This window comes from Amphibalanus amphitrite, unplaced genomic scaffold (assembly GCF_019059575.1).
Source record: "Amphibalanus amphitrite isolate SeventyFive unplaced genomic scaffold, NRLGWU_Aamphi_draft 000214F_arrow, whole genome shotgun sequence".
NCBI classification, from domain to species: domain Eukaryota; kingdom Metazoa; phylum Arthropoda; class Thecostraca; order Balanomorpha; family Balanidae; genus Amphibalanus; species Amphibalanus amphitrite.
Genome location: NW_024881709.1, coordinates 670,829 through 698,553, shown reverse-complemented (window position 1 = coordinate 698,553; position 27,725 = coordinate 670,829). Strand labels below are relative to the sequence as shown.

Genomic DNA, 27,725 nt, shown 5'->3' with positions numbered 1-27,725 from the left:
GAGGCCGGTAACGTAAGTTAGGGCCACTAAAAAAAAAAAAAAAAAAAAAAAAAAATCGCTTTTTTTATTAACAGTGCCGGTGTACCGTAGATTTCAACTTTGTAGTCTCAGAGATCCTGTTGCCGCCGCCGCCTTGCTCCTGCGTGGCGTTGGCAGGGCCTTGGCGTTGGCAAGGCGTAGGCGTGCGTCGTCGGCCTGCGGCGGCTCGCTCTACCTCAACCTCTCCATATCAGTTCTCACTGACTGGAAATGACTTGGGAAATGGACCAGATTCTGATTCAAGACTGATGGTTTTTCGGAAACTTGAAGACTTTTCGAGTCTGTGAAAGCATATCAACTTATCTGCAAGGTATGTGACTGCAGAGGATACTGATTTTTCATTTGTTTCCATATAGATTTAGTCCGAACCTTTTGAATGAATTGATCCGCCAGGACCAAGCCCCAGCCAGGCAAAGCTTGTTGCATTGATTCTGCCCTCTACCCTCAGATTGAGCAATTCTGGCTCTACTCAGAATTTGGAATCAAAAGTTGAATGTGTGCACACGGCACATAGCTGTGCACGCACGACCGGTCTCCTCACTGACTTTGCACCTCACTGACTTAATGTTAAGCTTCAAAACTGGACTGTTATTATCGGGAACTCATGCAGAATCCAACGCTCTACCGACTGATGCTCACCATAGAAGATGCTCACTATAGTAGATAGGAAATGGGCATACCGGTATACCGGCACACAGAGGCTACATTACCGGCACTCATGGGCTCATCATCATGGCTGAGTGCCTGAGTGTAAGGCATTGATCTGCCAGGTACCTACCTATGTGACCACAGATGATACTGATTTTTCATGAGTGAATGCCTGAGTGCAAGGCATTGCAATCTTGACAAGATCCTGTCAGTTTCTAGGCACTCTGTGCATGCTGCAGTGCAGCTCTTTCTTGGTCATGATGTACATTCACCATTACATCTTTTAGGACTCGAAATGGCTAAAAACCATGCATAGGTAATACAACCAAGATGAGTGATGATGATGATGATGTGGTCGGGCTGTCACCGGTTGCATCGGTAGCCCTATAAACGCGCGTCGGGTGGTGGGAGGTTTCTGGGATATGGTTAGGATGTAACCTGGACAGAATTAGACAAGTCAGCTTCTGTCCGCTCCAGTCCTCTGCTCACCATCCGTCACGGTCACCAGTTTCCTCTTCCTCAGTCTCCAGAGCTTGTAGAGTCCCTCCTTGTTCTTCTCCATCTCTTCCGTGCTTTCATTGAAGAGGAATGTCTTCAGGACTTCTAGTTGGTCTTCTTGGTGTGGGCGTTGGAGTGAAGTCATCTTGAGCCGTTCTTCTGCGAGTTTGGTGCACTCAAGCAGGAAGTGGTGCTGGTCTTCCTCCCCATCTCCACACAGGAGACACGTGGTTTCTTCGCCAGTGTGTCTCTTCCTAGTCTCCAGCGGGAGCGTGTTGGATCTGGCCTGGAAGAGTATGATTGACGATGCTGTGTTATCGTAGATCGGATCTTCTTTAATGGCTGTTTTGGCAGATCGGTATACCATTATACTGGACTTGGCCTCGAGCTCTTCTTTCCACTGTTTGTCATCCCACTCTTTCAGGCGTTTCTTCAAGGTAGACTTGTTCATCCTCTCCAGTTCTGCAGCATTTAATCCCACAGCTTCCAGGTACCGTTTCGTTGTCTTCGCCCATGTACTTTTCCGCACTTCTAGTTCTGCTCTGGCGATCCTTCTGATGAGGTCGTTGCTTCCTTGCATCGCGCCTCTCAGGAACTGCAAGTGCCCTTCCATGATCCTGGTCTTCATCAGGGAGGTTCCCACCTCACCTCTGAGCGTACAGATCGGCGTGTATCTCGGTGCTCCCAGAATTTGTCTGAACACTCCATTCTCACATACTTGGAGCTTCTTGATGTCTGCGTCCGTAAGGCTCAGGATGCTCGCCCCATGAAGAAACGAAGGGAGCGACAGACATTTCCAATAGCACTTGCCAATCATCAGCTTGTTGCAGCATTTTTGCGTTATTCCGTAGGTCATGTTGGCCAGCTTTTGGGACTTCTGATGCATTACGTTGATGTGTTCCTTGAAGAGCCTTTTCTTGTTTGTGACACAAACTCCCAGGTACTTGATCTGTTGAACCACAGGGATGTCTGCGATGACCTTGGGTTGCTCCTGACAATTGTAGATGATGACCGCGCTCTTGTCTTTGTTTATCTTCAAACCGAACTTGCCACTGATGTCCGCCAGCGTTGTCACTAGGTGCTCTGTCTCCTGTAAAGTCTCAGTTAGGACGAGTCCGTCGTCAGCAAAGAACAACACTGGGATTCGGACAATATCATTTTTGAAGCCCAGTCCCGTATCTGTCAGAGCTTTGGCGATAAGGTATGTTACAATCTTGAAGCTTGTCGTTGACCCATTGCATCCTTGTCGTATTCCTGATGTGACGTCGATGACTGCTTCAGTCCTGTCATTGAGCTTGATTTTCGTTGAGTCTCCCTGGTAGATTTGCGTCGTAGCATCAATGATTTTGGAGTCGATCTTGTAGAACTTCAGGGCTTCTACCATTTCAGCTCTATTAACCGAATCGAAGGCCTTCGAATAGTCAATGGCTGTCACAAACAATGGCTTTTTCCTGCGAAAGCTGTCTTCAACGCAGTAACGCAATAGGAATAAATTGTCTTCAACCTTCCCCCCACTAGTGAAACCTGCTTGTATCTCTAGCATTTCATCATTATACTTTAAGTGACTCTCAATTTTATCCTTCAGAATACTCATGAACAGCTTGTATGATATGTTTGTCAACGCTATGGGACGCAAGTCTTTTGCAGTGGGTTTCTTGATCTTGGGGATCATTTTAGTCTTCGACGTCTTCCACGAATCTGGCTTCGAGTCGGCATCCAGTTGCTGTTGTAGACAGCTTGTTAGGGTATCTAGGCCTTCCTTCGTCATTACGAGTGCTTTGTATAGTTCCGGTTTGAGCAAGTCTGGTCCTGGTGCAGTTTTGTTCTTCAGTCCGGATACTGCTTTTTTCACATCTTCTACTTCAATCTGTGTGGGGTTCATCTGTGATATTTCCTGTCTCACAGGGAGAGCCATATCCATCAACTCTCTCATGTGTCTCGGGAAGTGGGGTCCCTCGTGCACAGTTCTCCTCATACCTTCTTCATATTCCTTCTTCACATCACTGTTCCATATTTTACTGATCTCGTTTGAGTGTTGCTGGTACACAGTTTTCCAGAATTTCACCAACTCCTCTTCTTCCACTTCTGGTTCCAGTTTCTTGCCTTCATTGTCATACAGTTGGATGTCTTCTTGGTTTCTCTCCTTCTTCCTTAGTTTGTCAATGTTTTCAAACATTGACTTGCTCTTGTTAGCACTGTTCCTGATTTCTTCAGTTGTCTTCTTTTCTGATTTTGTCACAGCCTCTTTCACCATTTCCTGGACCTTCTTTTTCTGTATTTTATACTGTTCATTGAGCAGCTTCTCTTGATCTTTGTCTTTGGTGTTTCGTTTTTTCCCGGTTTATGGCCCTGCGTTTCTTGATAGCTTCCCTGATTTCATCTGTGACCCATGGCTTTTCTTTCACCTGTTGCCCTATCAGGCTTTTCTTGCGGTATGTTGCTTTTAACTTGCTGTTGGCCACTTCTGTCATCAGGCCATTGAGCTCCTCTATGTTTGTTATGTTCTCATTTCGGAGCCTTCTCTGCATCTCTTCTCCGAAGAGTTCCAATGAGCCAGCATCTACCTTCCAGAATTCTCTGACACTTGTCGTTCCCTTATTAAAGCTTTGGTTTCTTGTGGGTATTTCCATTCTGACCGAGATCATATGGTGATCTGAGAGGTCAAAAAGCTCCCTCTCTTCATCAATTGTCATGCTCTCAATACGCTGATAGCACCTCCTATTTGCGAGGACATAATCGATTGCACTATTTTGGTCCTGCCTTGACCATGTATATGTACCTTGGCAAAATTCTTCTAGGTTTAGCAGTATCAGTGATGATTTATTTGTCCAGTCTAAGACAATTCTCCCATTTTCATCTTCTCTTTGATAGCCAAGCTGTCCAATGTGTCCGTTCATGTCTCCGAGCAACAATAGAGCCTCATCTTTTGCCATAATTGTTTCAATTATGTTATCAATTTCAGCTTTCATGTTTTTATTCCTCTCACAGTCTTCAGCAGATTTCCTTACAGACAGATATACAAGGATGATGTGCAACTTAAAACACCCTAATTCCATGACTGCATGCAAAATGTCTGTGCTACACGTTCTTTGTTTTGCAACACTTGTCCCTTGCTTAGTTTGGAACATTATCCGGAGTCCCCCTCCCTTCTTATCCCTCATCTCTCTCATACTCTCAATCATTGTAACACCTACAGAAACTTCATACTTTTCAAATTTTTGTTGTGTTTCTGTAAGACACAGTATATCACAGTTTGTTTTCAAAAGTTCTTCAAGCTCAAGAAGTTTATTTCTTGTGAGGCCCTGCACATTCACCATGTTGACTGTAACAGTTTTACTCTTTATCAGCTGATTTCCCCTTTTCTTTTTTCTTGGTAGTTCATTGGTTTCTGATGACCCTTCCTCGAAAGATCCTGTGTGTGGCAGTCCCCTTTTCCTCGAGTTCCTTTTTCAGCTCATGGAACTTCTTCCTCTCTTCTGGCGTTCTATCCAGGGATATGTATTTGTTTTCTATATTTACCTCTCTCATCCTCATGCGGTTCTTGTAGATTTCTTCTGCCTCTTCCCTGCTGGACAGTCTCACCAGCATCAGCCTGTTCTTCTTTGTCGTCTCATCTTTCTTTCCGAGCCTGATGATTTTTTCTGTCTTGAAGCTCCTGTTTTCTCCCATAAGCTTTTTCATCATTTCCTTGAATTGTTGTTCATCATGGTCTTTTCTTTCTTCAACATTGGCAGACTTTGACTCGTCTATGTTGTGGAAGATCAGGTTTTGTGCTCTATTCTCCTTCTCTTTCAATCTCACGACTTTCTCTATGTTGGTTGTGTTACTCTCCAGGACTTGACTTTGTTGGGCCATCTGCCTCACCACACTTTCTTCCATCCCTTTGAGTTTATCACTCTGCTCTTCACTTTTCTGTTTGATAACATTGACTGCTTCAGACATTTCCGCTGTTCCCTTCATCGCAGACTGCAGTTTGCCAACTTGATCTTCTATCTTCTTTGCAGCTTCAGCATATGTTTTTGCTGGTTGTGTTTCTTTGATGCTTGTGATGATCACTTTCTCTTGCTGCTTCATGGCTGCCAGGATTTCTTGTTTTTGGGCCTTGATGGCAGAGATTATTGCCTGGTTGTCTTCCTGCACATTTTCTTTCTTGTCAGCCTTTGGTTGTGATTCCTCCTTCTCTTCTCCCATTGTGATGGCCCTTCTTGCAAGCTCTGGGAGGATAGCACGGCACTCCGAACATAACCAGAACACTCCCTTTGTCTCCTGGAGGGCTTTGTAGGTTTCCGACTGCACCTTCTGGCAATCCAGATGGAACCAGAACTTGCATCCATCACAACATACTCCATCTTGATTGTCTTCAACCTTGAGTCCACACTTCTTCTTGCTTCCTTTTCTTCTTCCTGGTCCTCCCCGGCAGATGTCGTGAGACGGCTGGCTCGTACCCGACGATGAGCGACTTCCAAATGGTTTATAAACATTAGAGTCTAGCCGCTTTACTCTACTTCCACCTTGTCCTTCCACATCCTGGTCATCATCGTCAGAGTCGAGTTCTTGAGTTTCGTTGAGCGCCTGTCCCACATTGTCAGTTCTTGTCTCTGTTTGAGCCTTAGCTCTATTTGGTTCTCCGTTTTTAGAAGTATCGGCCTGTGATTTATCCTTCTCCTCTACACTGGGTGACCCTGGTGGGGTTCTTTCAAGCGTATTTGATGGTTTAAATACGTCTCGATTCATGTCAGGCTGAGACGCCATATTGGGTTTAGATCATGCCCATGCCAGCATGCACAAGCAGGAACAGGAGGGTCAAACAGAAAAGTATGTGCAAAAACAGAATAACAAAACAATAATTCAGGCAGAATAATGCAACAAAAAAGAGTATAATATGCTGAAAACCAAAAATAAATATAGGACAAACGGGACACCCGACCTACCACGCGCTCTCGTGGAAAGAGGAAAAGTGCAGGAGAAGCTCAGTCGGCTTCTCCCTGAGTCCTGAGGGGTGTTCACGGGCACTGCAAACTGCTGAGTGCGGTGTGTGAGCCGTGAGGTGTGTGCAGTAGGCGTGGGGGTAGGGGATGGGTAGGCGGTTCTGACGTCACTGCTGCGTGCGGTGGACGGTCGGCTGTGGCCACAGCTGTTGCTGTGTGCGGTGACGGAAGGCTGGCGTAGGGACGCAGTGGGCGGAGCTTGGAGGCTGTGTGCGGTCCGACCGCACACAGGACCCGTGAACAGCCCTCCGGTGAGGGCGTAAATGAGCACATCAGATTATCTCAAATGCCAAGAGATAAAAAGTAAAAGGACACAGCAAAATCGATTGACAGACCTCAATCAATATTTTAAACATGGCATTGTCGAGCTCATTTTTTGTTAATGTCATCATGTCATGTCATGTCATCAGTCATCACAGTGAATTCTGAAGGCCACCAAATATCAGGTTGTGCCGATTTTTTTGTTTCGAATCAGCATATGACTTGCTAACTCCCTTTCATCCAGACTGGAAAATCCATGTTACCGTCGACATGTCCGTGGTAACGGGCGCATTGCGCCGAAATTTCATTGAAGCTTCCAGCATAACTCTGTGCCGAAATTTTGGCGCAGGGATGGATGAAAATTGTTTAGCACAAGTGGGCGATTCCAGAAATTTTGTCGTAAGACAACAAGACCTAACCTTAACCTTAGCTAACATCACGATCTACATACAATCTACACCCAAATCATAAAACAAGTCAAAAATGGGCGCGTAATGTTCATCCGAGGCCACCTAGACTGACTTTTGTCATTTTGGGCAGTCCTTGGACGATTGGGACTAAGGTGCGGAGTGTGGACTTGGCTGGTTGAAAAGTTGTGTCTGGAATGCACCGTACCCGAGTGAGGTGACTGGCGTCGCAACCAGTTGAGACCCGCGAAACCAGGGGTTTCGCGGGTCTCAAGAAGACTTGATCGGGCTTCTTGGGGCCCGAGGAGCCTGCTCACTCCCTGTATGTAATGTAGTGTGCGATCACGTGTGGGAGGAAGTAACGTAGTTTGCTCGCCGAGTCGTCTGACGAGAAACAAAAGTTTCGCGTGCAGTGCGGTTTGATGATCAGTGCATAGGCGGCGGAACGAGGAGGGCACCGGGACACCGTGCCCCCCTTTGATTTTTGTATTTTAACATTGGCCCTATGGGCGTTGCATGGAAAGAATGGGACCAAAAGTCGGCAGTGAAGTTGTTCCGCCGCTATTGGATCAGTGGACTTCAGTGCACTGATTTAGTGTTACAGATGATTGTCTATTATCCGTTGCTAGTGTTATGTCGAGCGATATTTCCGATATTTATATGTCCTGGACGGGCTGGAAGTGAATTGAATGACATAATATTGCACAGTGCACTGCAATTGTTAACCCGCGCCCCGTAGGGCGGGGGTGAAACGCCTCCCTATCTTTTTTCGTTGGTATCTCCTAAAATATTGCAGGTATCGCCACCAAACTATCGAAACTTTCCGGGCATCAATTTTACACATTGTATTTGTGACCACAAAATTTTCCAAAGATTATGATAGTTTGGTCACCAATGACGTCAGAATGACGTCATATTTGCCATTTTCGACCCCAAGAAAGGTTTCGCGAGAAGAGGCCTACAGCTTTGAGGATGCAGAAAATTGTTCTTGACCTAAACGGTGTAGAATTACCTGGGCTATAGAACTGCAATTTCGGATTTTTTTATTTTTTTATTTTGACCCCCAAAGATAAAAGTTATTTTTATATAATAGCCAAAAAATCCCAAATTTATTCGAATTTCGAAAAAAGGAATCTATATAATAGCCGTCTTCCATCAGCATACAAAATTTGAGATCGATACCTCTTTTTTGGCCAAGTGATAGGGAAAAAACTTCAAAATTGATGACATTAAATTTTTAAACTCAATTTTTAGTAATTATGGACCACGTAGCACAAAATAAAGACAACCATTAGAGTCGCCGTGACGAGCTGCATCGAATCGATATCCATTTTATGCAAACTACTAACTTTGAAATTTGACCTGATTTGACCTGACCTTGACTTGACCTTCACCAGAACGTAACCTTAACCCGCGCCCTGCTGGGGGGGGGGGTGTTTGAACACCCCCCTTGTGGTTTTTCGCGAATATCTCAAAAACGGCGGCGCGGAGCGCCGCCGTTTTTGGTACACCTTATCATACATCAATTCTACACATGTTGTGAAAATTTCAGACCAAGGTCATTCAAGGTCAGGTCACCAGGTCACTTGAAGTGACCTCACCTCATAAAAACTTTCAATGTCTGTCATAGCTACACCGAGTGACCGATCGCTTTGAAACTTTCAGCGATTGCTAAGAGCAATAGCATGTACAAAATGTATATCTCAGAATTTTGATATCGATGACCTAAGGTCAGGTCAATTTTGCGACCTCCCCATTATAAGTCAATGGGAGAAAATTGAAATGCGCCTCTTTTGGATGAAAGACATTATAAACACTCCCAAACACCGAATTACAAGTGGTTTAGACACACTGAACTTGAAAATGGTGTCCTTGACCCTTGTTTATGCCCTGAGGTCATCTTAGGTCACGAATGGTGTCTAACAGTTTTTCGCAAATAACTTTTGATAGAGGCATGCTAGAGCGATGAAAACGCCTTAGATGTGTTCAGCTCGACGATACGGATCGACTGATATGCAACATGACCATTTCCGGTCAGGTCATGACCTTGACCTGAGGTCAAATTTTCAAGTTGACCTTTCAAGGTCAACTTATAATTCATTCGATGCGTCTTGACGAGAGGAACACGATGCCGGTAAAAGTAAGCTCGTACAAGGCTTGGGTCAAAAGTTATTGCAGAAAAACTGTTTTCGAAAAAATCGGCTATTTTTGCAGTTTTTGCCCCCTGCAGGCAAAACCGTTGCCGTTAGGTCAAATCTGAGAGAATTACTCAGAAAGGGCGTTAATAGGGCTATCGAATGCGCTTTTCCGCGGCGCTGTAGCTCTATTGGTTCCCGAGTTATGCGTTGGCTTCTTGGAAATTTTCGACATTCGACCTGGAAATCGGCGAAATTTTGCCTTCAATGACCTCTGGTGACCTGACCTTTGACCTGACCAAAAAATTGACCGAAGTGTTTTCGTCATTATTTTTGACGCTCTTTCGAACGCCGCCTTCCGCGTATCGCTACGTGGCCCAGGAGCCGAGTTACAAGGGGGGTGTTCAAACACCCCCCCCCCCCCCCAGCAGGGCGTGGAAATCCAGGACCCCCAGCAGGGCGCGGGTTAACTGGCCCCAAAGGCTGTCTAACCCACATGAAAGCATTTGTCTGGTAAAATGGACCATAAAACATGGATCACACGACATTTTCATATGGTGACCCTCAGTGACCCGACCTCTGTGACCTGACCTGGTATCAGTGACCTCAAATAGCAAAATATTTGTTTGACAACCTATTCTCCTTCGATGATTTTCAATAACATGCCTTTACTCGATGTTGCAACACATTTCTTGGAATGCCTGTTAACGGCGAATATGCGATATTTGACCTCACCTGTAACGTCATCGGTTGGGCCAAGGACAATGAACTTGGGTCACAAGGTAGTTCCTCGGTGGGGCTATCGAACGCCGCTAAAATTTTGAAAATCGGCCGGTAACTTTCCGGTAACTTACCTAGAGGTGGACCCTACGGGTGCCAGGGTCCGACGATAGCTTTCAAAACTTTCAGTACCCTCGAGTTGATCAATTTTACACCTACTCTGAAAATTTCATGACCCTGACCCAAGTGACCTTTGACCTGTGACCTATTTCTCGAGATGTTTGGCCGGAATCGCGATTCGGCGTAAGTCGGTTCGCATTAGCCGCGCGTTTGCAAGCTTTTCGAGGTTTCAAACGTTCAAACATGTGATTCGATGTTGCTCCCATGCATTTAGGGTGGATGTCAAGGTCACCTGAAGGTCAGGTCAGGTCATTGACCTTTGGTGACCTCAGTTCACTTTTTCGAGTTCAAAATGTTTCTAGGCTAGTTTTTGGAGCTGAATTCGAATTTAGAAACCATTTGAACATTTACGAAGTAGTTTTGGTGCCTTCGTAACATGTTACGAAGCTGTCGGAGGCGGTTGACACCTACTACGAATACCACGACCCCTACTGGTTGACCTGACCTGACCTGACCCGACCTGGTCTAAATGCTTTAAGACATCATCTGCGATCAAAACTAACACGATGTTCGTGATCAGCACCCCGAAAAACCCATAGCAGCCACACTTTACGACTTTCTAACAGGTCCCGATTTTCCCGATTCTTGGGTCATTGACCTGACCTGGAAGGTCAACCGATGAACTAGGACCTTAAAATTGGGCATCATCAGCTTCGTCTCGTGACGGGCAACACGCTCGTTTTTTTCCGCGAAGCTCTAGCTCGATCAGGGGCCAAACGGCAAGGGGGTCCAACCCCCCCCCCCCCCCTACACGTTAGAAGCTGGCAAACGCCGCACACATGCGAGGGTTAACCCTCGCCCTGGCAGGGGGGGGGGGGGGTCGATGCGACCCCCCCCCCTAAGTTTTTCGAAGATAGCGTAAAAATGGCGGCGCAAATTTGGCACAGCCTATGGGGCAACCTTTTTATATATGACCTGAAAATTTTAGGTCCGGGTGACCTTGGGTCAGGTCACCAGGTCAGAAAAATCAAAAACCGGTACAAGGTCATGGTCAAATTTCAATTTTCTTTTTACACCTGTCCAACTCACAGTTTTGGACTGATTTCCTTCATTCTTTCAGGATGTGCTAAGTTCACCGAGTTGTATAGCATATAGTTCGGGTTTTTGAGGTCACTGACCTGAGGTCAGTTAGAGGTCATTACGTCGTAATGTTAAGCCTATGGGAAAATACTAAATTCGGAAAATACTGGAGATATCCGCTTCGTTCCATCACTTTTTTGCTTTGAAACCACAGTACTTAACAACAGCTCACTTTGTGCTTCTTTGTTTGGTGTACTTATCCATGGGTCAGGTCATGAGGTCAACTGAGGTCAAATGATGTTTTTGCCAATAACTTGGGACATAATGACGCTAGAGCTAAAAAAAAAATGGTGTCATTGTGTTCCTGGTGATCAGCCGAATCGAATGATATGCGATATGATGCAATTTGGTTATGTTGAACTTAATTAGTTAATTAAAGTTTACTTAAAAATTAAGAAAAACTTTCAGTACACTTAAGCAAGCTAAAAAATATATCATTCGACGCGCCTTGACGTACTGAGTTCACTGGTGCTTTTCTTTTTGCTCTATCTTACTTAGATCAAAAGTTATAAGCGAAAAACCTTTGACCTGTTTTTAGCGAAATTTTTACATTAATACCCCCAAAACCGTCCTAAATATTGACCTAGAGCAACCAAATTTGCACAGGGGCGAGAACTCTAGGGGGCCCACCTACCTACCAAATTTGGTGTTTCTAGGTGCCATAGGAGCCAATCGCGAGGGGGGGTCGCATCGACCCCCCCCCCCCCCTGCCAGTCCGTGTTATGAAAAATGCCCTGCCAGGGCGAGGGTTAAAAGAGCTGCGCAATGCATTTTTCCGCGGCGCTCTATTAGTTCCCGAATTACGCGCCGATTAGTGAAAAACTAGGCAAACTTTGGCCTTTGAATACCTCGAGTGATCTGACCTTTGTGAGCATTGCCATCGTGATGTCCTCCCGCCTTGGAAATTGGAATGTTTTGGATGGTAGGTGACTGACTCTGTGTACCAAACAGATGAACACCATGGACACGCCAAGCATGATCGTGAAGGCCATCAACTTCCACGGCCAGCAGCTATCCAAAGTTATGGAAGAGAAACAACTCAAGCTTCTGGGCGGCATCAATATCCGCGACGTGGATTACCACGTCTATCAGCAAAGAGCGAAAGAGCTCAGGTATGTGTGCCGCAGTGCATGTCTATATCAACCACATGCATTTTTTGTCAGCTTTGTATAGATGCAAAGAAAGATGTTATGATGGATTTTTCGCAAATGAGATTGACCGTCGCCTGTATTGAAGGTTGAAAATAGTGATAAGTGATTTAGTAATGATATTCTATGTGTGTACCTACTAGTTACTAAGTTCTTCCATCCATTAGTGCTTGTCGCTTTTCCAATTTTGATTGGTTGTTCATACTGCCAGCTCAAAGCATCGCGTGCCTTATGAGGACGCCAACCGGGATCACGTACGTTGGAAGCTCGAGAAAGTCTAAAAAAAAAGATGAAGACGAAAACAAAACTCGCCAGCTCGGCATGCGACCCATCATTTCGAACCGTATTGGAATCGACGCCTCAGAATATGCCTGAACGGATCGAGGAGACACTTTCAGGGCTTGGGTCTCTCCGTACCACGAAGAGACGGGCGGGTGGACTCTATTTTCAGGCACCAGGGCACGGAGCGCGGCCGGAGGTTGAACCAGAAAGACCGCCTCGTCACCGAAGTATGTTGTTCTCCCAGCGGTTTCACTGTCTCTCTGATATCTGTTTCTGTTTTGCCGAGCTCGCGTGTGCCGCCCTGGTGCACTTGGGCTGCGGCGGTGACTCGGTTTCTTTCCATTGAATGCTGCTGTATTTGGAATATAGTTGATGACCGTCTTCGTTTCAGCGTACAAGACCGGGGCAAGCGTGTGAAGCTGCTCAACTTTATGGCAGACAAGGCGGAGTTGCTGTACCGGCCTCTGTCGCAGGACGAGATACCGCAGGCCTCCGACTTTGTCAACGAGGACGAAGGTGTGCGGTCAGGGGGATAGAGGTACCTGTAGTCTCTCCTTTATGAAAAACTACCTTTTTGTCAGAGGCGTGCGGTCTTGGTTTTTGGTCTGTTTGTGTTTAGGCATTAAATACTTATCCCGTTTGTAGGGAGTTTTGCTTTCCATGTTGTAATATTGACCTTCAGTGCCAGTGCCATGGTATTTTGTTGTGGAGAATAGTTTTGTAATAGTTTAAAGTCGATGCTCAATCAATAGGGATAGCATTGTTTTTTTTTCATGACAAGGCTCTTATGCTCTGCATTTTTCATACTTGTGAGATAAAATGAAGACAAATTTGTGACAAATTTGTGATCACCGGAGTAGTACTGCTGATGCAGATATAAGTGCCATCCTCTGATCGTTGTTAATCACTGGAAGTCTAGCTGACTGAGGAAATTCACGGGTAGCGGACGAGCTGGGAGGGGGAGGGGAGTAACATGGTGTGGTGAGGGGAGGTCGAGGCTTGTGGTAAGGAACAGAACGGCGGCACCATGTATTGTGGGCTGTCCTGGGTCGTCGTTCGCGGCTGAGTGCGCCTAAGCGTCTCCGCCTCGTTCTCAGAGCTGTACGGTCGGGTTCCATGCTTACCGGAGTTCCTGGGACTTAACCGCGCCGAATGGAGAGAACAGATTCTCAAGGTACGTCGCCCGGCCGGCCTGCACAGTGCAGTAATTAATGCATGCACATGTTAAGCCATGTGATGTACTGTTTTTTGCCATATTTTGAGTGCTTCTTGCCAGATTTTGACGGAATCCTGAACGGTTATTTTACATATTCGTCCTCTTTCTGTGCTATAATTCCCCCCCCCCCTCTGGCACATCGTGAACAAAAACTACTTTCGAAGCACAGACGTGCTGTAACGCCCAATCTAACCCAGGCGACGCGCGGCCGTGGAGTGTCCGTCTGTGCGTCTGACCCGCGCGCGTGCGTCCCCAGGTGCTTAGGCCCGGCCAGATCATACTCTGCACAGTGGTCGGTCTGAAACCCACCGGTGCGCTGGTGCTCGATTGCGCCACTCTCGTCTCGCGCGGCTGTATTCCCATGGCGAGAAACTCTCAGCACATCAGGGTGAGTATCGAACGACTTACAAACAGGAAGCGGATCGGTCTTGATCGGTCGACTTGCTATGCCCGTGTTTATCCGTCTCCTTTCCTCGTTCTCTGCTATCTCTACTATTCCTCCATATCTTTCTCTACCTTACTTCTCCTTTTTCTTTCCTCCCTTTTATTCCTTTCATACCTCAATCTCGATTTTCTTCAATTTCTTTCCTCATTTCCTGTGTTTCTCTTGTTTCAAGACCAGCGCGTCTCTATCCGTTACGTGTCAGCATCGCTGGCCGATGCTGTAACGGCGCTTACCGCAGATCTCTGAGACCTTTGTCTGGCGCCGTGACGTATCTGTAGGCCCCGACTGGTCGTCATTGTTACCGTGTGCCTGTGTTACTGTGTGTCTGCGTTACCTTGTGTCTGTTGTCATGTGTCTGTGATCGATTGTCACTGTGACCGCGTGTCTGTGTTACCGTGTGTCTGTGTTACCGTGTGTCTATGTTACCGTGTGCCTGTGTTACCGTGTGTCTATGACCAGTCTATGACCGGTGCCCGTATGATCTTGTGTTTATGTGTTTATGTGTTTGTGACCGTTGTGACCGGGCCGCAGGCGGTGGTGCCCGGCATACCGGCCGGCTCTCGCATGTGGAAGCCGCACGAGATGTGCATGGGTCTGGTGAGGGAGGTGCAGCAGGGCGACATGATTGTCATGACGCTGGACGAGTCGCAGCTGCCGCCCCACCTGATCGGCAACGTGCGGCTCGGTCACGTGACGGGCAACGAGCTGTCTGTGCGCTGCAGGTAGGGACGGGAGGGTGGACGCGCCGCCGGCGAGCAGGCGCAGACGGGCTGCTTAGGGGAACAGCTGGCAGAGGGCAAGCAACCGTCTGCTAGTGAGGTGCAGGATCAGGAGGCGGGTGGATATGCTATTGGATGTGCTATTTCCAAGTGTGTATTAGTGTGACTAACAAACGCAAATGCAAACGGATCACTGCGGTCGTTGGATAACTGGGTTGGATAGTGAATTTGGATAGCAAACACGGATCAGTGGGTAACTGGCCAGTGAACGACTGACCGCCGTGGCCGGTTGCCGTCAGCTGCTGATAGTGCCCCCTGTCTGATCCCCAGGAGGTCGCTGGCCTCCCAGGAGCCGCAGACGTCCTACGAGGACCACCTGCTAGCCGCCGTCGGCTTCCACAACCCGAACGCCATGCGCTTCCTGGCCGAGCGGCAGCATGTGCTCGAGGCCAAAGACTCGCTGGCGCTCCACCTGAGGTAGGGGCTGAGTTAGACTTATGGACCGTTTCACCTGTGTTGGCAGCGGCGCTAAGCGGTCCAGCGGCTGAGCTGCTGTAATAAGGCTGTATCGTTGTCGCGCCCCTGAACATATTTAAGCAGCATGTTGGCGATGCGATTGAACATCAGTGGTAATTGATTTGTAGTTGGGCAACATCGTGTCTTTTCTTGTTACATCAGCTGCTGTAGTGTATTTTTCATAGTTTGTTTGGAATGAGTGAAATTCGGTAAAGTATAGCTTGATAAAAAGTACTATGTCCTGTAATGATATTTTTGCCACTGAGCGTACAGCCACGTCACCGGGTGTCGTCTGGATTGGCCTGTGGGCTGCCACGGTGTCCTGGACTGGCGACTCACCGCTGTGGCCCTCGGGCGGCGGGCAGTGCCGGCTTTCCACAGGAAGAGAGCGCCGCCGGCCTCCGGAAGGAGCAGGCCTCGCGCTGGGCCTACCGCTCCGTGGCCAAGGGCGTCGGCCTGTTCAAGAAGGGCGAGTACGGCGAGGCGTTCCAGTGTCTGAACCAGGCGCTGAACGTGGACCCGACCAATGTGGAGGGCCTGGTGGCCCGCGGAGCGCTGTGAGTGGGATAGACGCGTCACAGGCTCCGGTCAACGGCGCACTTAGTGGGATGGGAGTCGGGTCATAATGATATTCTCAGCTTATGTTGGTGCCATATCGAGCTAGCCTGTTTTTGATGGTGACTGTGTGCGAACCCGTCTGCAACAGAGCTCTAGTGTGGGTATTTGATTGCACCACATTAAATGTGTAGTTCTTATTTCTGGGCTATCGAACTGGCAGTGTATGTCGCTAGACGATTTGGTGAATGGCATATTTGCACTGCATCTTACCCCGCATTCGGAGTCTCTCGGACGACAAAGATTCTACGTCGTCTGGCCAACCCCGTTCCATTACCGCAGCTGACCTTGAACGAGATTGGCCGGACGACGTAGAATCTTTGTCGTCCGAGACTCTGAACGCGGGTTTGAGATGCAATGCTTTGGAGCTGTAATCAGTTGACCTTCAAAGGGGTCCATGGTGCTTGTGTTTATGCCAGGGGATTAGCGACAATCCTCTGCGTCTGCATGTATATGTGTGAAGTGTTGTGCGTTTCTTACAGGTTTGCCAACAGAGGTAACTATGAGAAGGCCATTCTCGACTTCGAAAAAGCATTGGGTGAAGACCCCAACCACCAGAACGCCAAAAAGTACATGGGAGAGACATTGGTCGCCCAGGCAAAGGCGTAAGTATTAATAATTTTCATAACGTCCGTGTTATGAGTCCGTGTTGCCCATTGAATGATTTCTTTACCTGAAATCAGCTGTTTGTATTTGAAGGTGTGCCACTCAAACTAATCACAAAATGACATGGTGACTACACACTGGGTGACTCAATGTGTTCGCTGTACACAACACTGGATTATGTCATATGCCTTAGCTCGTGTATAAAGATACGCTCCTTTCTTTCATCCCCCATCGCGTTCTGGGGCCTTGTGTTATGCATGCATTACCACTGAGACCCTGTCCGCCAGGTACGAGGACGAAAAGGACCACGACAAGGCGCTCGAGGTGTACAAGCTGAGCCTGTCGTTCGTGCCGGATAACAAGGAGGCTCTGCGCTCCATCCGCTTTCTCAAGGCGATGAAAGTGGGCCACATTCAGGCGGATGTGAGTGGCGCGGGGTAGGGTGGGATGGGCAGGGTAGACACAGTAGGCCGCCGGTGACCGGCTGGCGCTGTTTGGTGCGCCGACTGGCCCGTTGGTCCCGACTGGCCAGGGCACTGTGCTCCGGGATCGTGGAGATTAGCACGGTACCTGACCCTTCAGCCGCACCCCGTCTGGGTGGATCCGCGGCTACCCTAACAGGGTGTCCAGAAAAAAAGATACTACGGAAATTAAGTCGCATTCATTAACGCACGTGCCGATTTCGTTCCAACTTCATGTGCTTATAGAGCAAGATTTGGCAAAACTCATGAGCACTGTAATTCGTCGTTGGAAAGTTGTCTGCCTGCCCTCCGAGATGGTCAACATGACCAACAGTCACCTGCAGACCGTGCTAGTGCTGGAGCTGATCCGCCGTAAGGCCGCTCTCATTGAATATCTGCTTTGAGGAGCTGCCGTGACTAACCAAAGAGTTAATATGCCATGTGACACGTGCTGTCTGTTTTGCCATATTTTTGCGTATACAAGCATGTGCCATTTTAAAATGTAAGGTATTTAATTTCGAAATTACAGCAAAAAATAATAGTATCCGTTTTTTTTTCTGGACACCCTGTACATCTATCTACGGGTAACGCGCTCAAGTTTGATGAATCAATCGCTTCAGCATTGGCCTTGTATTTTCCTTTTAGTTTAGGTGTTATAATAAAGCTTCTGCTGCCGACAGGACCTGCTGCGTTTGGATGATCTGGCCATACCGCAGCGCAGCGAGAAGACATCCGAACTCAAGAAGAAGCTGCTCGCTCTGCTTGGAGAGGATGAAGAAGCTGGGAGCTCGTCGGCCAAGAAAAAGAAAAAGTGAGGCAATCAAGGAAAACTTGACAATAAATTTCCGTAGTGTAGCAATTCATTCGGGATGCCTTGCCTGGTGCGTTTTGTACTTCATGTGCGGTCATACTCTGTGGGGCGGCTGCACGAGCTGATGATGCTGATCGGGTGTGTTTTGTTCACTCGTCCGCTGTTTCAGGTCGAAGAAGCGCCGCCGCCGCAGCTCGTCGGGCAGCAGCAGCAGCAGCAGCGGCAGCAGCGACAGCAGCCGTAGCCGAAGTCGAAGCCGCAGCCGCAGTGGGAGTCGCGACTCTGCCGGCGGCCGATCGCGCTCACGACGACGCAGGTGGGGCACAGGACACGCAGCGCGGACATAGGATACGCTAAACGGACAAAGGATACGCTAAACGGACAAAGGATACGCTAAACGGACATAGCATACGCTAGACGGACATAGGACACGCCAGACGGACATAGGTAGCCGGTAGTAAATGTGGGATACGGCATGGACATTAGGACGTGTCAGCCAATCACAGGGCTTGGTGACTGGTGATATTAACACCAGTTCCGATCACAAACATCAACGTTGAAGTAACGCTAATTTTGACGTTATTTCAGTTGATTGTGCCGTGAGGTGTATTTGCTTTTTCTATAAGTGTTAATGGGGCGTTTAACAGGCTGTTTGGTTTTATCTCGTTCACAGGAATGTTTTGTTTGACTCTATCTGACTGACTAAGAGTTTATGCCACTCGACCCTGCCGGCATTATGTCATCCATTCACCCTGGTATATTGATTCTAATTGGATTTGATCGAGTATCCGAGTCTGACTCGACGACTCCCCACCCGCAGCCACAGCAAGAGTAAGCGTCAGAGCGGCTCGCTGTCGCCTCTCAGCAAGAAGATGCACCGCATGCAGGAGGGTCAGCTGCCGCTGGCTCCGGGCGGGCCATCCGAGCCGCTGGTACACGCCTTCAACAACCCGCCGCCGACGGGGGGACCGCCGCCTCCGCTGGGCGCCAATCCCTACCGTGAGTGGGCCGTGAACTCACGGTACTGACGGAGCGCGAACTCACGGTACTGGCGGGGCGCGAACTCACGGTACTGGTGGGGCGCGAACTCACGGTACTGGCGGGGCGCGAACTCACGGTACTGGCGGGGCGCGAACTCACGTCCTCACCGGGAGACTGAAGCTTGTGTGCGTGATGGAGTGGATTGCGGAGGCAAAAAAGCCGCCGGTTCTCTCTGTGCGTATTCCCATGCCAAGTGATACCTGGTCCCGATGCACCCGGCGTAATTTAGTTATTGGGGTTACGTGCGTCAAACTTGCTACCTGATATACTTCGATGTTCGCTGGACTGTATCAGTCCGCTGCATACCTACTAGCTTCATTTCATTTCATTTCATTTCATTTATTCACCATATCAGCCACGGGACATGCCATTTACGGCCAAAGTCACAGCACAATAAAAATACATGAAACATACACAGTCTTCATAAAAATTTTCCCTATTGCTAAAGTACAAGATGAAATAAGGAATAGATTTAAAAAATAATCGATATGCTATGCATACTGATATTGCCAGACGTTTTCTGACTTCCAAGTCTGTGTGTCCACTGGCAGAGATGTACCCGCCGATGCCGTCCGGGCCGCACGTCCCGCCTCCCATGATGGCACCGGGCTTCTACAATGCGCCGCCGCCAGTGAAGACGCACGAGGACCACGCTTACGAGGAAAAAGTGCGACGCTTCCTCGACTCTCTCGAGTGAGTAGCTGTGGGATTGTTAAACGGTCTAAATCGGTCTTCTGTATATATTATCCAGCTTGCGGTGTAGGTATTAAATGATTTTTTTTTTTTTACTTGGTGCGGTTAATCAAATGATTATCTTATGACGCGCCTTCTGCGCTGGAAGCTTTCCATTTGGCACCCTGACTAGCTAATTTGCCTTCCCAGAGCATGTTTCCGCTTTTATTATCATTCGCCGACCTTTGTGATTCCCAATCCCGACCAACCATCTGTCTGTGTCCCACCTGTGACCGGATGTCGCCGGCCTCGCTCCGACCAGGAAGGATAGCGGTCCCACACCGCGCAAGGACCGGCCGCCGCCGGAGCAGAGCCGGCCCCGCGAACACCGCGAGTTCAGAGACCAGTGGGACGTCAGAGAGTCGCGGGAGTTCCGCGACCAGAGAGAGCAGAGGGAGCAGAGGGAGCAGAGGGAGCAGAGGGAGCAGAGGGAGCAGAGGGACCCGCTGGAGGCGTACATGGACCGCGGCTGGAGGAGGGACTCTGAGAGGGACAGGTGAGGCGTCACGGAGAAACTCTGAGAGGGACAGGTGAGGGGTCACGGAGGGATGGGAGATGGAGGGAAGTGAGGGACTGAGAGGGACAGGTGAGGGGTCACGGAGGGACGGGAAGGGAGGGACAGGTGAGGGGTCACGGAGGGATGGGAAGGGAGGGACACGTGCCGCTCACAGTCACTCACATTCTCTTAAGTTGCCCGCACCTCGAACCAAACCGGACACGCTGCCTCGGCCGCATTGCCCCAGGCACCACCATTCGCCACCTGTTGGGTGATGACTCACCCTGGGTTTTATCCGGCAGCATCTTTTCTTACATTCAATCCATCAGTTTTCCTGTGATATACTCGTTTTACTAGTATAACGTATCTCAAGTAGTTCTAGTCTTCTTCAGTTCGTCAGTTCTCTGTTGACATATCCGCTTTACCAGTACAGCGTTATGGGCGCAAAATGACCACCGCAGTCGACGCGCCCGTTAACCCTAATGAACGAACGAAGGAAGGGAGGGACAGAGAGGTACCTAGTTCAGAGGTCACGGAGGGATGGGAGATGGATGGAAGGGAGGGACTGAGAGGGACAGGTGAGGGGTCACGGAGGGACAGGGACGGAGGGACTCTGAGAGGGACACTGGTGAGGGGTCATGGAGGGACGGGGAGGGATGGACAGAGAGGTAGTTGAGAGGTAACGGGGAGGAAGGGAAAGGGACAGGGAGAGGGAGGGACTCTGATAGAGACAGGTAAATGCAGAGGGACGGGGGAGAAGATTACGGACAGATAGAGAGGACGGGGATGGCCAGGTATGATGGGAGGGAGTGGACGGGGTGGGTTGGGGACGTTTGTATAGTTAGCCGCTAGGCACGGAGCGGGTGTGCAGTGCTGTGAGTGAGGCCAGTGTCGCTGTCGTGTGTCTGTATCCATATGTGACGGGTGTCGCCCGCCCACTGCCGCAGGTCGCACGGGCCGGGCCGAGAGTCACGCCGCAGTGCTGAGCGGAATCGGTCCCGGTCCGACCGCGACAGGGACCGAGACGACTCCAAGGACACCAGGGCCGCCAAAGACTCCAAGGACTCCAAAGACTCCAAATCGGGCAAGGATAAAGAAAGCAAAAGCTCTAAAGATAAGAAAGACTCCAGGGAGGGGAAGAGCTCTAAATCTTCAAAGGAGGAAAAGGATAAAGAGGGAAAGAGTTCCAGATCTGCGAAGGAAGAGAAGGACGGAGACAGAAAGCACAAAAGAGAACGAAAAGGTGAGCACAATAAAGTTGTGTTCTTATACTCATGAATCTACAATCCGGAGTTAATTTTTTTTCTTACCTCAGAAAGCCTTAACCCGCGCGGGGCTGGGGTCTCCAGCCGAACGCGCGGGGCTGGGGGGGGGGGGGGGTAAATTTTACCCCCCCCCCCTGTTATCTCCCGAACTAATGGTCCGATTTGGAAAATTCAAACGCCAATCGAAAGCTCTCATCACGAACTACTAAAAACATGTACTTAATTTAAAGTTTGAGGTCAAGGTCAAGGTCAGGTCAAGGGTACAAATTGCAAGTTTCTACAGTATCGGCCTTGCACCGTAGTTACCGAAGAATGGAGTCATGGACTGAGACTGATCGCCCAAAACGTGTTCTTAGGCTACCAAGACAATATTCGCTGCATACAATATCATTCAGAGGTCAAGGTCAAGGTCAGGTCAGGTCAGGTCAGGTCACCAAAAAACAAAATATAGAAAAGGGCATGTGCGACACATGTTTTATGGGTCATTTTACTCATAGAATTCAATAGGCACACTCAATAAGTGATATGGACCACCTCTGGATGAATTTCAGGTCGAGGTCAGGTCAAGGTCAGGTCAAGTGAGGTCAAATTTTGAAGTTGGTTGTTAAGGCCTAAAAAGGTGTCTATCTGATGCAGTTTTTCACGGCGAATCGAATGGTGCTATTTTTGTTTCCGTACGAGGTCTAGAACTTCCAAAAAAGTCATTTTTCAAAAATTTTGTGTCTCGTGACGTCATAAAATTTTGAATAACTCCCACATTTTTGAACCGATTCTTCTAAAATTTGGTATGTAGGTGCACATAGACCACTTCTCTGACATATATTCCGGTTTTTTCAATAGACTCAAAATTTTGGATTTTATAATGATTTTCCCAAAAAAGTTAGTTTTTTGAAAAAAAAATTAGGCCAAAATCCAAAATTTTTAAAAAAAAACCGAGATAGCCATTTGATAGACAAAGTAAAATTACGTATAACCTTTTTTGTTACGTCTTGATTCCTTTAAAAATGAAGATGTTAGCGGCGTTTGAACTTTTGCCGTTTTTGAGGCGAAAATGGCGAACATGACGTCACTAAAACGTCAATTTCTCAAAAATTTTCCGACGGATTTCGCTCAAGTTTTCAGGGAACGTGTCAAATTGATGTAAGAAAAGGTACTGAAAGTTTGGCGGCGCTGCGCGCCGCCGTTTTTGAGATATCGCAAAAATTCGCGAGGGGGGGTAAAATTTACCCCCCCAGCCCCGCGCGGGTTAAGCCTTGTGATGTGAATCGGGACACCAGGGCTCCTCGATGCATAGATTTGTGAGATCACTCAACCGAGACATTTTCATATGTTTAATTATTACTCTCAGGTCAGCTTCCCTTACACTTACTGCAAAAGGCTGTTGTCAGTTTTAATACCACATTCCACATTCCGAACCACCAATCAACATTCCGAGCTCGCATTCATGACATTACTGATATCCGCCACTTAAATCCTCGAGCCATCCCCGTGGTCCTTGCGACATTCATCTCACCTTCCTCGAGATTCCTCAGACTGGCTCGAGCGGGCGCCTTCAGTGTGCAGATCTGTCATGTCCGATGTAACGGGTTTGTTTGGTTACATGATAACGTAATCACGAGCTGAGTAGGTCAAAGATGACGTCTTGGACCAATGATTCCTGTAGTAGCGAGGAAGGGTTCGCAATGCCTAATTATTTCACGATTCTTTTGCTCCAGACTCAACCAAGGATAAAGACGAGGTGACACCCAAAAAATCTAAAGACGAAGACCGCCATAAGAAGAAAGACAAGGACAAGGAAGAGGGCAGCGGCAAGAAGAAAGACAAAGAAAAGAAGAAAAAGAGTCGCTGGGACAGCAAGGAGAGTGTGCCCGAAGCGGCCAAAGTGGAGGTCAAGCCCAAAGCACCGGAGAATCCCAAGCCGGTGGAGAGTGCCGAGCCACTGCCGCCGGGCACTGCGGAGGAGGACGAGTTCCTGTACGGCGGAGACGCTAAGGAGGCCATCAAGGACGCTGTGAAGCCTCTCGTAGACGACTACGACCCCTCGGACCCGACACAGTGAGTGGCCCGTGCCCGGCACGGCACCCTCTGCACGCCCGGGTGGGGACGACGAGAGGGTAGGGGGTGCTCCTCGAGTGTGCTTGTCCGGTTTGGAGGGAGGGGTGTGATTGGGTATGTTCGTTCACGGTGGCAGGGAGGGGCATGCTTGGGTGTGCTCGTGTTGTGGGGGTTTTTGGGAGTTGCGCGCGAATCGCGTTCGCACAGTTGGCGTTACGACCGTGGTATTCGCACCAGAGAGTAAGTGCACACTGTTCAGCTCAGTCTAGTCCGGTAAGGTTTACTGGGACAGGTAGCCAAAGATAACAACCGGCTATTGGCTTCATAGACTGGGCTTGCATGGATACTGTGTGATGCTTGCGTGGATTCGTTGGCACGCTTTTGTCCACAGTCGACTTTTTTAGGGTGCTAAGTGTGGCCTGTCTCGGCAGCGTGGGATCCTAGACACTGTGTGAGCACTGAGCGCGGTCCTTCCATGGCCAGCCTCCTTCCTTGTGATGGCGATGTCACGGTGGCCTTAGCGCCTGTGTCTGTGCTCCTCGGTCACTGTCCTTGAGTTTGTTAGCTCTGTCCTGTGGTGTGGGTTCATGTGTGATTTCCTGGTGCAGCTGTGCGGGACTTCATATGTTAGCTTATGGCTGTCTATAGTTCCATTGTACCCGTCTGTGGTTCTTCTGTTCGATGCCAGCATTTTTGGTCTGCTCTTCTTTATCATTTTAGTGCGGCTTTCTCGACCCCTGCAATCCGCGGTGTGGTGTACCAGACCCCGTTGGATAGCTGTCTCAGTAATAGTTCTTGTGGACTGTTGTCTGGACATTCTGTGTTCTGCGTGGGCGCTGTCCCGTCTGTGCGCTGTCCCAGTGCCGTTCGGTGTGCCGGCTCGGTTCGTCCGCCGCCGCGGGTGCGGGCTGTACAGTCGGCGCTGTCTCATCTCGCCAGGGACGAGGAAGCCGAGGCCGGCTCGCCAGCAGCGGAGGAGGCTACCAGCGGCCCGCTCGATCATCCGACACACAAGTAATGACCAGCCGGCTGCTCAGACCGCCGCCGGCCGGCCGGCCGCCTGTGCGGACGGCCGTGTAGTGTAGATCAAATCCGAACCTCCCATCCTACAGCATTCTGAAGGGATTTACCAGTCGGCTTCCTTGCACGACATGGTAGTGACTGTGAGAGCATGTGATGCGCTCCTGGCTGACCACAACAATGTCTGTTGTTTTCTTTATGTCAGTTCGTCTGTGCCTGATTCTTCGTGTCTGTTCCTTGTGCCTGTTCCTTGAGCCTGTCTGTTTTAGTTTTTGTGTTAGTTCCTTGTAAAAGTAAATTGTGCGTTTGTCTAAGCGTCTCTGTCTGACCTTGACTTCTTCCCTCTTTTTCTGTTTGTTATTTGTTCCTTCGGTACCATATAAAAGGTGCTGTATAAAATAGGAGAGGCTGCAGCGTCTTTTCTGATGCTTCTGTCTTGTTTTGTAACCTGGCCTCTGTATTTACCCTGTTTTGGAACTCGCTTTCGCCAGGCCGACAGACGATAGAGATGGAAAGACGGAAGATAAAGATAATCCGGCCCCCGACTCAAAATACCTGGCCGAGCTGGAGCTACTACGTAAACAGGTGCAAAAGCTCAAGGAGAAGCAGGAGAAGAAGAAGAAGAAAAAGAAGAAAGACAAGGGAAAGGAGAAGAAGGGCCGGAGTCGCAGTTCGTCCAGCAGCAGTGACCACTCGCCGGAGCCGCACAGGTGAGCGGCCGGTGCTGAGACACTGCTATCTCAACTAGACGCCTCTGGTGCGGATGTGACCTCAATATCTGGTGCTCGGCCCTTTTGTGACTTTGCCTTCAGCCCGTATGTCTGCTCCTAATGTGACCATGACAGTTCCTGTGTCCCTGTATAGTAGTATGCCGCCGCCGCCTGTTGTATGCACCGGTCTGAGCGTGTCTGTTGCGTGCCGGCAGGTCGGGCAGGGACGGCTCGGCGGACCGACACTCTTCGGAGCGAGTCGTCAGGATGGAGGCGGACGCCGCCTCATCAGAGACGGACGGCAAATGGAAGCGCGGCGGCTGGTGAGCAGGGCTACTCAGGATCGGGTGGCTTACAGACCGAGGGGGAGGGGGGAGACACGACGGGTCATTTGACCAGCCTGCGGCATAATGATGTGGGATCGTTCGGGCTTTGATGGGATCCAGTGGGATCAAATAGCGACGGTAATTTGCGACAGGGTTCGATCGCGAATCATGACTGATGTCACGGTTTCGGTTGAAAAATCTCTTTTCGCCTCTTACGCTTTTTGTTTGCAGCCGTTGGTTCAGGGAGATCTGACGAGTGTGTTTTCGTGTTTCAGGGGTGACGAGAATGTAGAGGTGAAGAAGCGAAAGGACGGCTCCGTGCGTATCGTCAAGACGGAGTTTGACGAACAAGACGACAGCGTCTCCAAGATGAAGGCAATCTTTGAGGAGTACCAGGCACCCGGTCGCGCCACCGAAGCAAAGGCCAAGCTGAAAGGATTCACCGTCGGCAAGAGACCCGACCTCAAGATCAACCTGATGGGAGCCAAAAAGAAGGGCCCATCACCGGAGCCCCTACCGCCCGGCACCGAGCTTCCACCCTCAGACTCCCCATTGCAGCCCCCTAGCACGAAGACGCCCATATCCAAAATGGACGTGGCGAAGGCGGCGGCGAGAGCGGCGGTGGCTGCGGCTGCAGCGGCAGCCGGCACCTCCAAGACGCCCGGCGCTGCTGCTGCTTCCCGACCGGGCGAATCGCCGGGCCGAGGACGCCGCCACTCCAAGTCTCGCTCCCGGTCTCGGTCCTACACGCGGTCTCGGTCGCTATCTCGGTCTCGGTCTCGGTCGCGATCTCGTTCGCGTGGGCGTCGCTCGCGATCGCGGTCGCGGAGCCGCAGCCGTAGCCGCAGCAGCCGGCGCCGTCGCCGCTCTTACAGTCGCTCGCGCAGCCGCAGCCGTCGCCGTCGCTACTCCCGCTCCCGCAGCCGACACCGCTCGTACAGTCGGTCACGGTCGCGCTCGCCGTATCGCTACCACGACGCCACGTTCCGCACGGCCGGCAACTATGTGCCCGGCCGGTACTCGAACTTTGCCAACGTGCCCGGAATGTTCCGCGGCAGGGGCCGCGGAGGGTTCAGACCCGACTTCCGCGGCGGACGTGGCGGGTTCCGCGGTGGGTTCCGTGGCGGGTTCCGCGACCATCACCGTGACCACCGTCGTGACGATCGGTTTCACTTTGTGAGGCGCAGTCCGCCGGGACGGCTGCGAGAGGGTGAGACAGCCACGGCCGAGATGTTCGCCCGCCTCAAGGAGGCCAAAGAGAAAATCGAGGAAGACCTCACCGCTAAGATGAAGCCGGAGGAAGTGGAAAAACTGATGGCAGGAAAGTGGGGAAACTCGGATGCGAACGAGGATTCTGCGCCGAAAGGCGAAACTCTGGAGGACACGGAGAAGTTCATCGCCAAGGGAATGGCCGACAAGAAGAAGGAGATGCTGGAGCGAAATAAGCATCTGCTGAAGAACAGCTCGGCGCCGTGAGCTCAGCTGAGCCGATAGCGGTGGGACGGTCAGCTGGGGAGGCACGAAGGCACGACTTGCATTCTGTGTAGGAGGCACTGGGCTGTGGTACTACAGAGGGCATCAGTTGTGCGGGAGAGGGCTCAGAGGACCCGTTTGTAAATATGGACTGATCTAGACGCGTGGTGCGGATGAAGCTGAGCTGCCGGCTGAATTCAATGGCCCCGTGTTGATATCAAGGTGGTTAGCGGTCTAGATGTGAGTTCGTAGCGACCCGGATTGTACGCGTAAACTGCCCGCGCTGTGTTTAACCCAGTAGTGACGTTGTCTCTGTCCCGCTGTGGACTGTCATTTTAGTTCTGTCCGCTCTGCTCGCTGTGGTGTGTGACAGCGGCGGCTGGCGCTGCAGAGATTCCCGGCCTGTGACGCGTGACCCGTGTGCTGTCAGTCGCTGTCGGCCGCGGCCCCGGCTCTGACGGCTGGCTGACAGGCGGGCCGCACCTCCGGTAGCCGCTGCAACACCCCGGTGGCAGCGCTGACCGAGCGGGACGCCGAGCCGGAGCCGCACAACGCCAGCGAGCTGTGGTCGAGAAATACATCTTCTTTTGTAACAGATTTTGCAGTTGTGAAGGAGATGACGCTACATGGTGGGTTGTTGACTTGGCTAAGCTGGCTGTTTGTCACGGCCGTAACCAGGCAGTGGATCGACTTTGCACGATCCCGTTCGTATCTTTGCCCGCCTGGCCTGTGTGTTACTCGCGGCCGTCCGTCCCCGTCCTCCGCCGCTGCTGGCTGTCCCACGCTGCTGCCGGCCCAAAGGTCAGCACGGCGCGGGGGCGGTGACGGCAGC

At 50.0% G+C, this 27,725-nt stretch overlaps 1 protein-coding gene across 3 annotated transcripts; it reads left to right on the top strand.

The window, feature by feature from the left end:
* The first annotated feature begins 106 nt into the window (after nt 1-106).
* LOC122385315 (tetratricopeptide repeat protein 14 homolog) lies at nt 107-27,490 on the top strand. 3 transcript variants are annotated; one of them, XM_043373498.1, is made up of 22 exons: nt 179-349; nt 11,908-12,068; nt 12,316-12,613; nt 12,778-12,902; nt 13,484-13,560; nt 13,859-13,990; nt 14,579-14,769; nt 15,097-15,243; nt 15,648-15,839; nt 16,380-16,502; nt 16,791-16,926; nt 17,645-17,775; nt 17,945-18,091; nt 18,596-18,774; nt 19,368-19,509; nt 19,811-20,044; nt 20,992-21,287; nt 23,025-23,364; nt 24,304-24,378; nt 24,876-25,094; nt 25,310-25,417; nt 25,696-27,490. In XM_043373498.1, the coding sequence occupies exons 4-22, from the start codon at nt 12,818-12,820 to the stop codon at nt 26,894-26,896; spliced, it is 4,155 nt and encodes a 1,384-aa protein (XP_043229433.1). In that variant the 5' UTR covers nt 179-349; nt 11,908-12,068; nt 12,316-12,613; nt 12,778-12,817; the 3' UTR covers nt 26,897-27,490. The 3 variants fall into 3 exon arrangements, with proteins under 3 accessions (XP_043229431.1, XP_043229432.1, XP_043229433.1); XM_043373496.1 differs by lacking the exon at nt 12,316-12,613 and having other exon boundaries at nt 107-349; XM_043373497.1 differs by lacking the exons at nt 12,316-12,613; nt 24,304-24,378 and having other exon boundaries at nt 174-349.
* Nucleotides 27,491-27,725: the final 235 nt, after the last annotated feature.

Coding starts and splice junctions, on each gene's coding strand:
- LOC122385315 (XM_043373496.1), top strand. CDS start 11,908: ATGAACACCATGGACACGCCAAGCATGATCGTGAAGGCCATCAACTTC. Junction 15,244..15,647: donor TCGCTGGCGCTCCACCTGAG/GTAGGGGCTGAG, acceptor GGCGGCGGGCAG/TGCCGGCTTTCCACAGGAAG. Junction 15,840..16,379: donor CTGGTGGCCCGCGGAGCGCT/GTGAGTGGGATA, acceptor CGTTTCTTACAG/GTTTGCCAACAGAGGTAACT.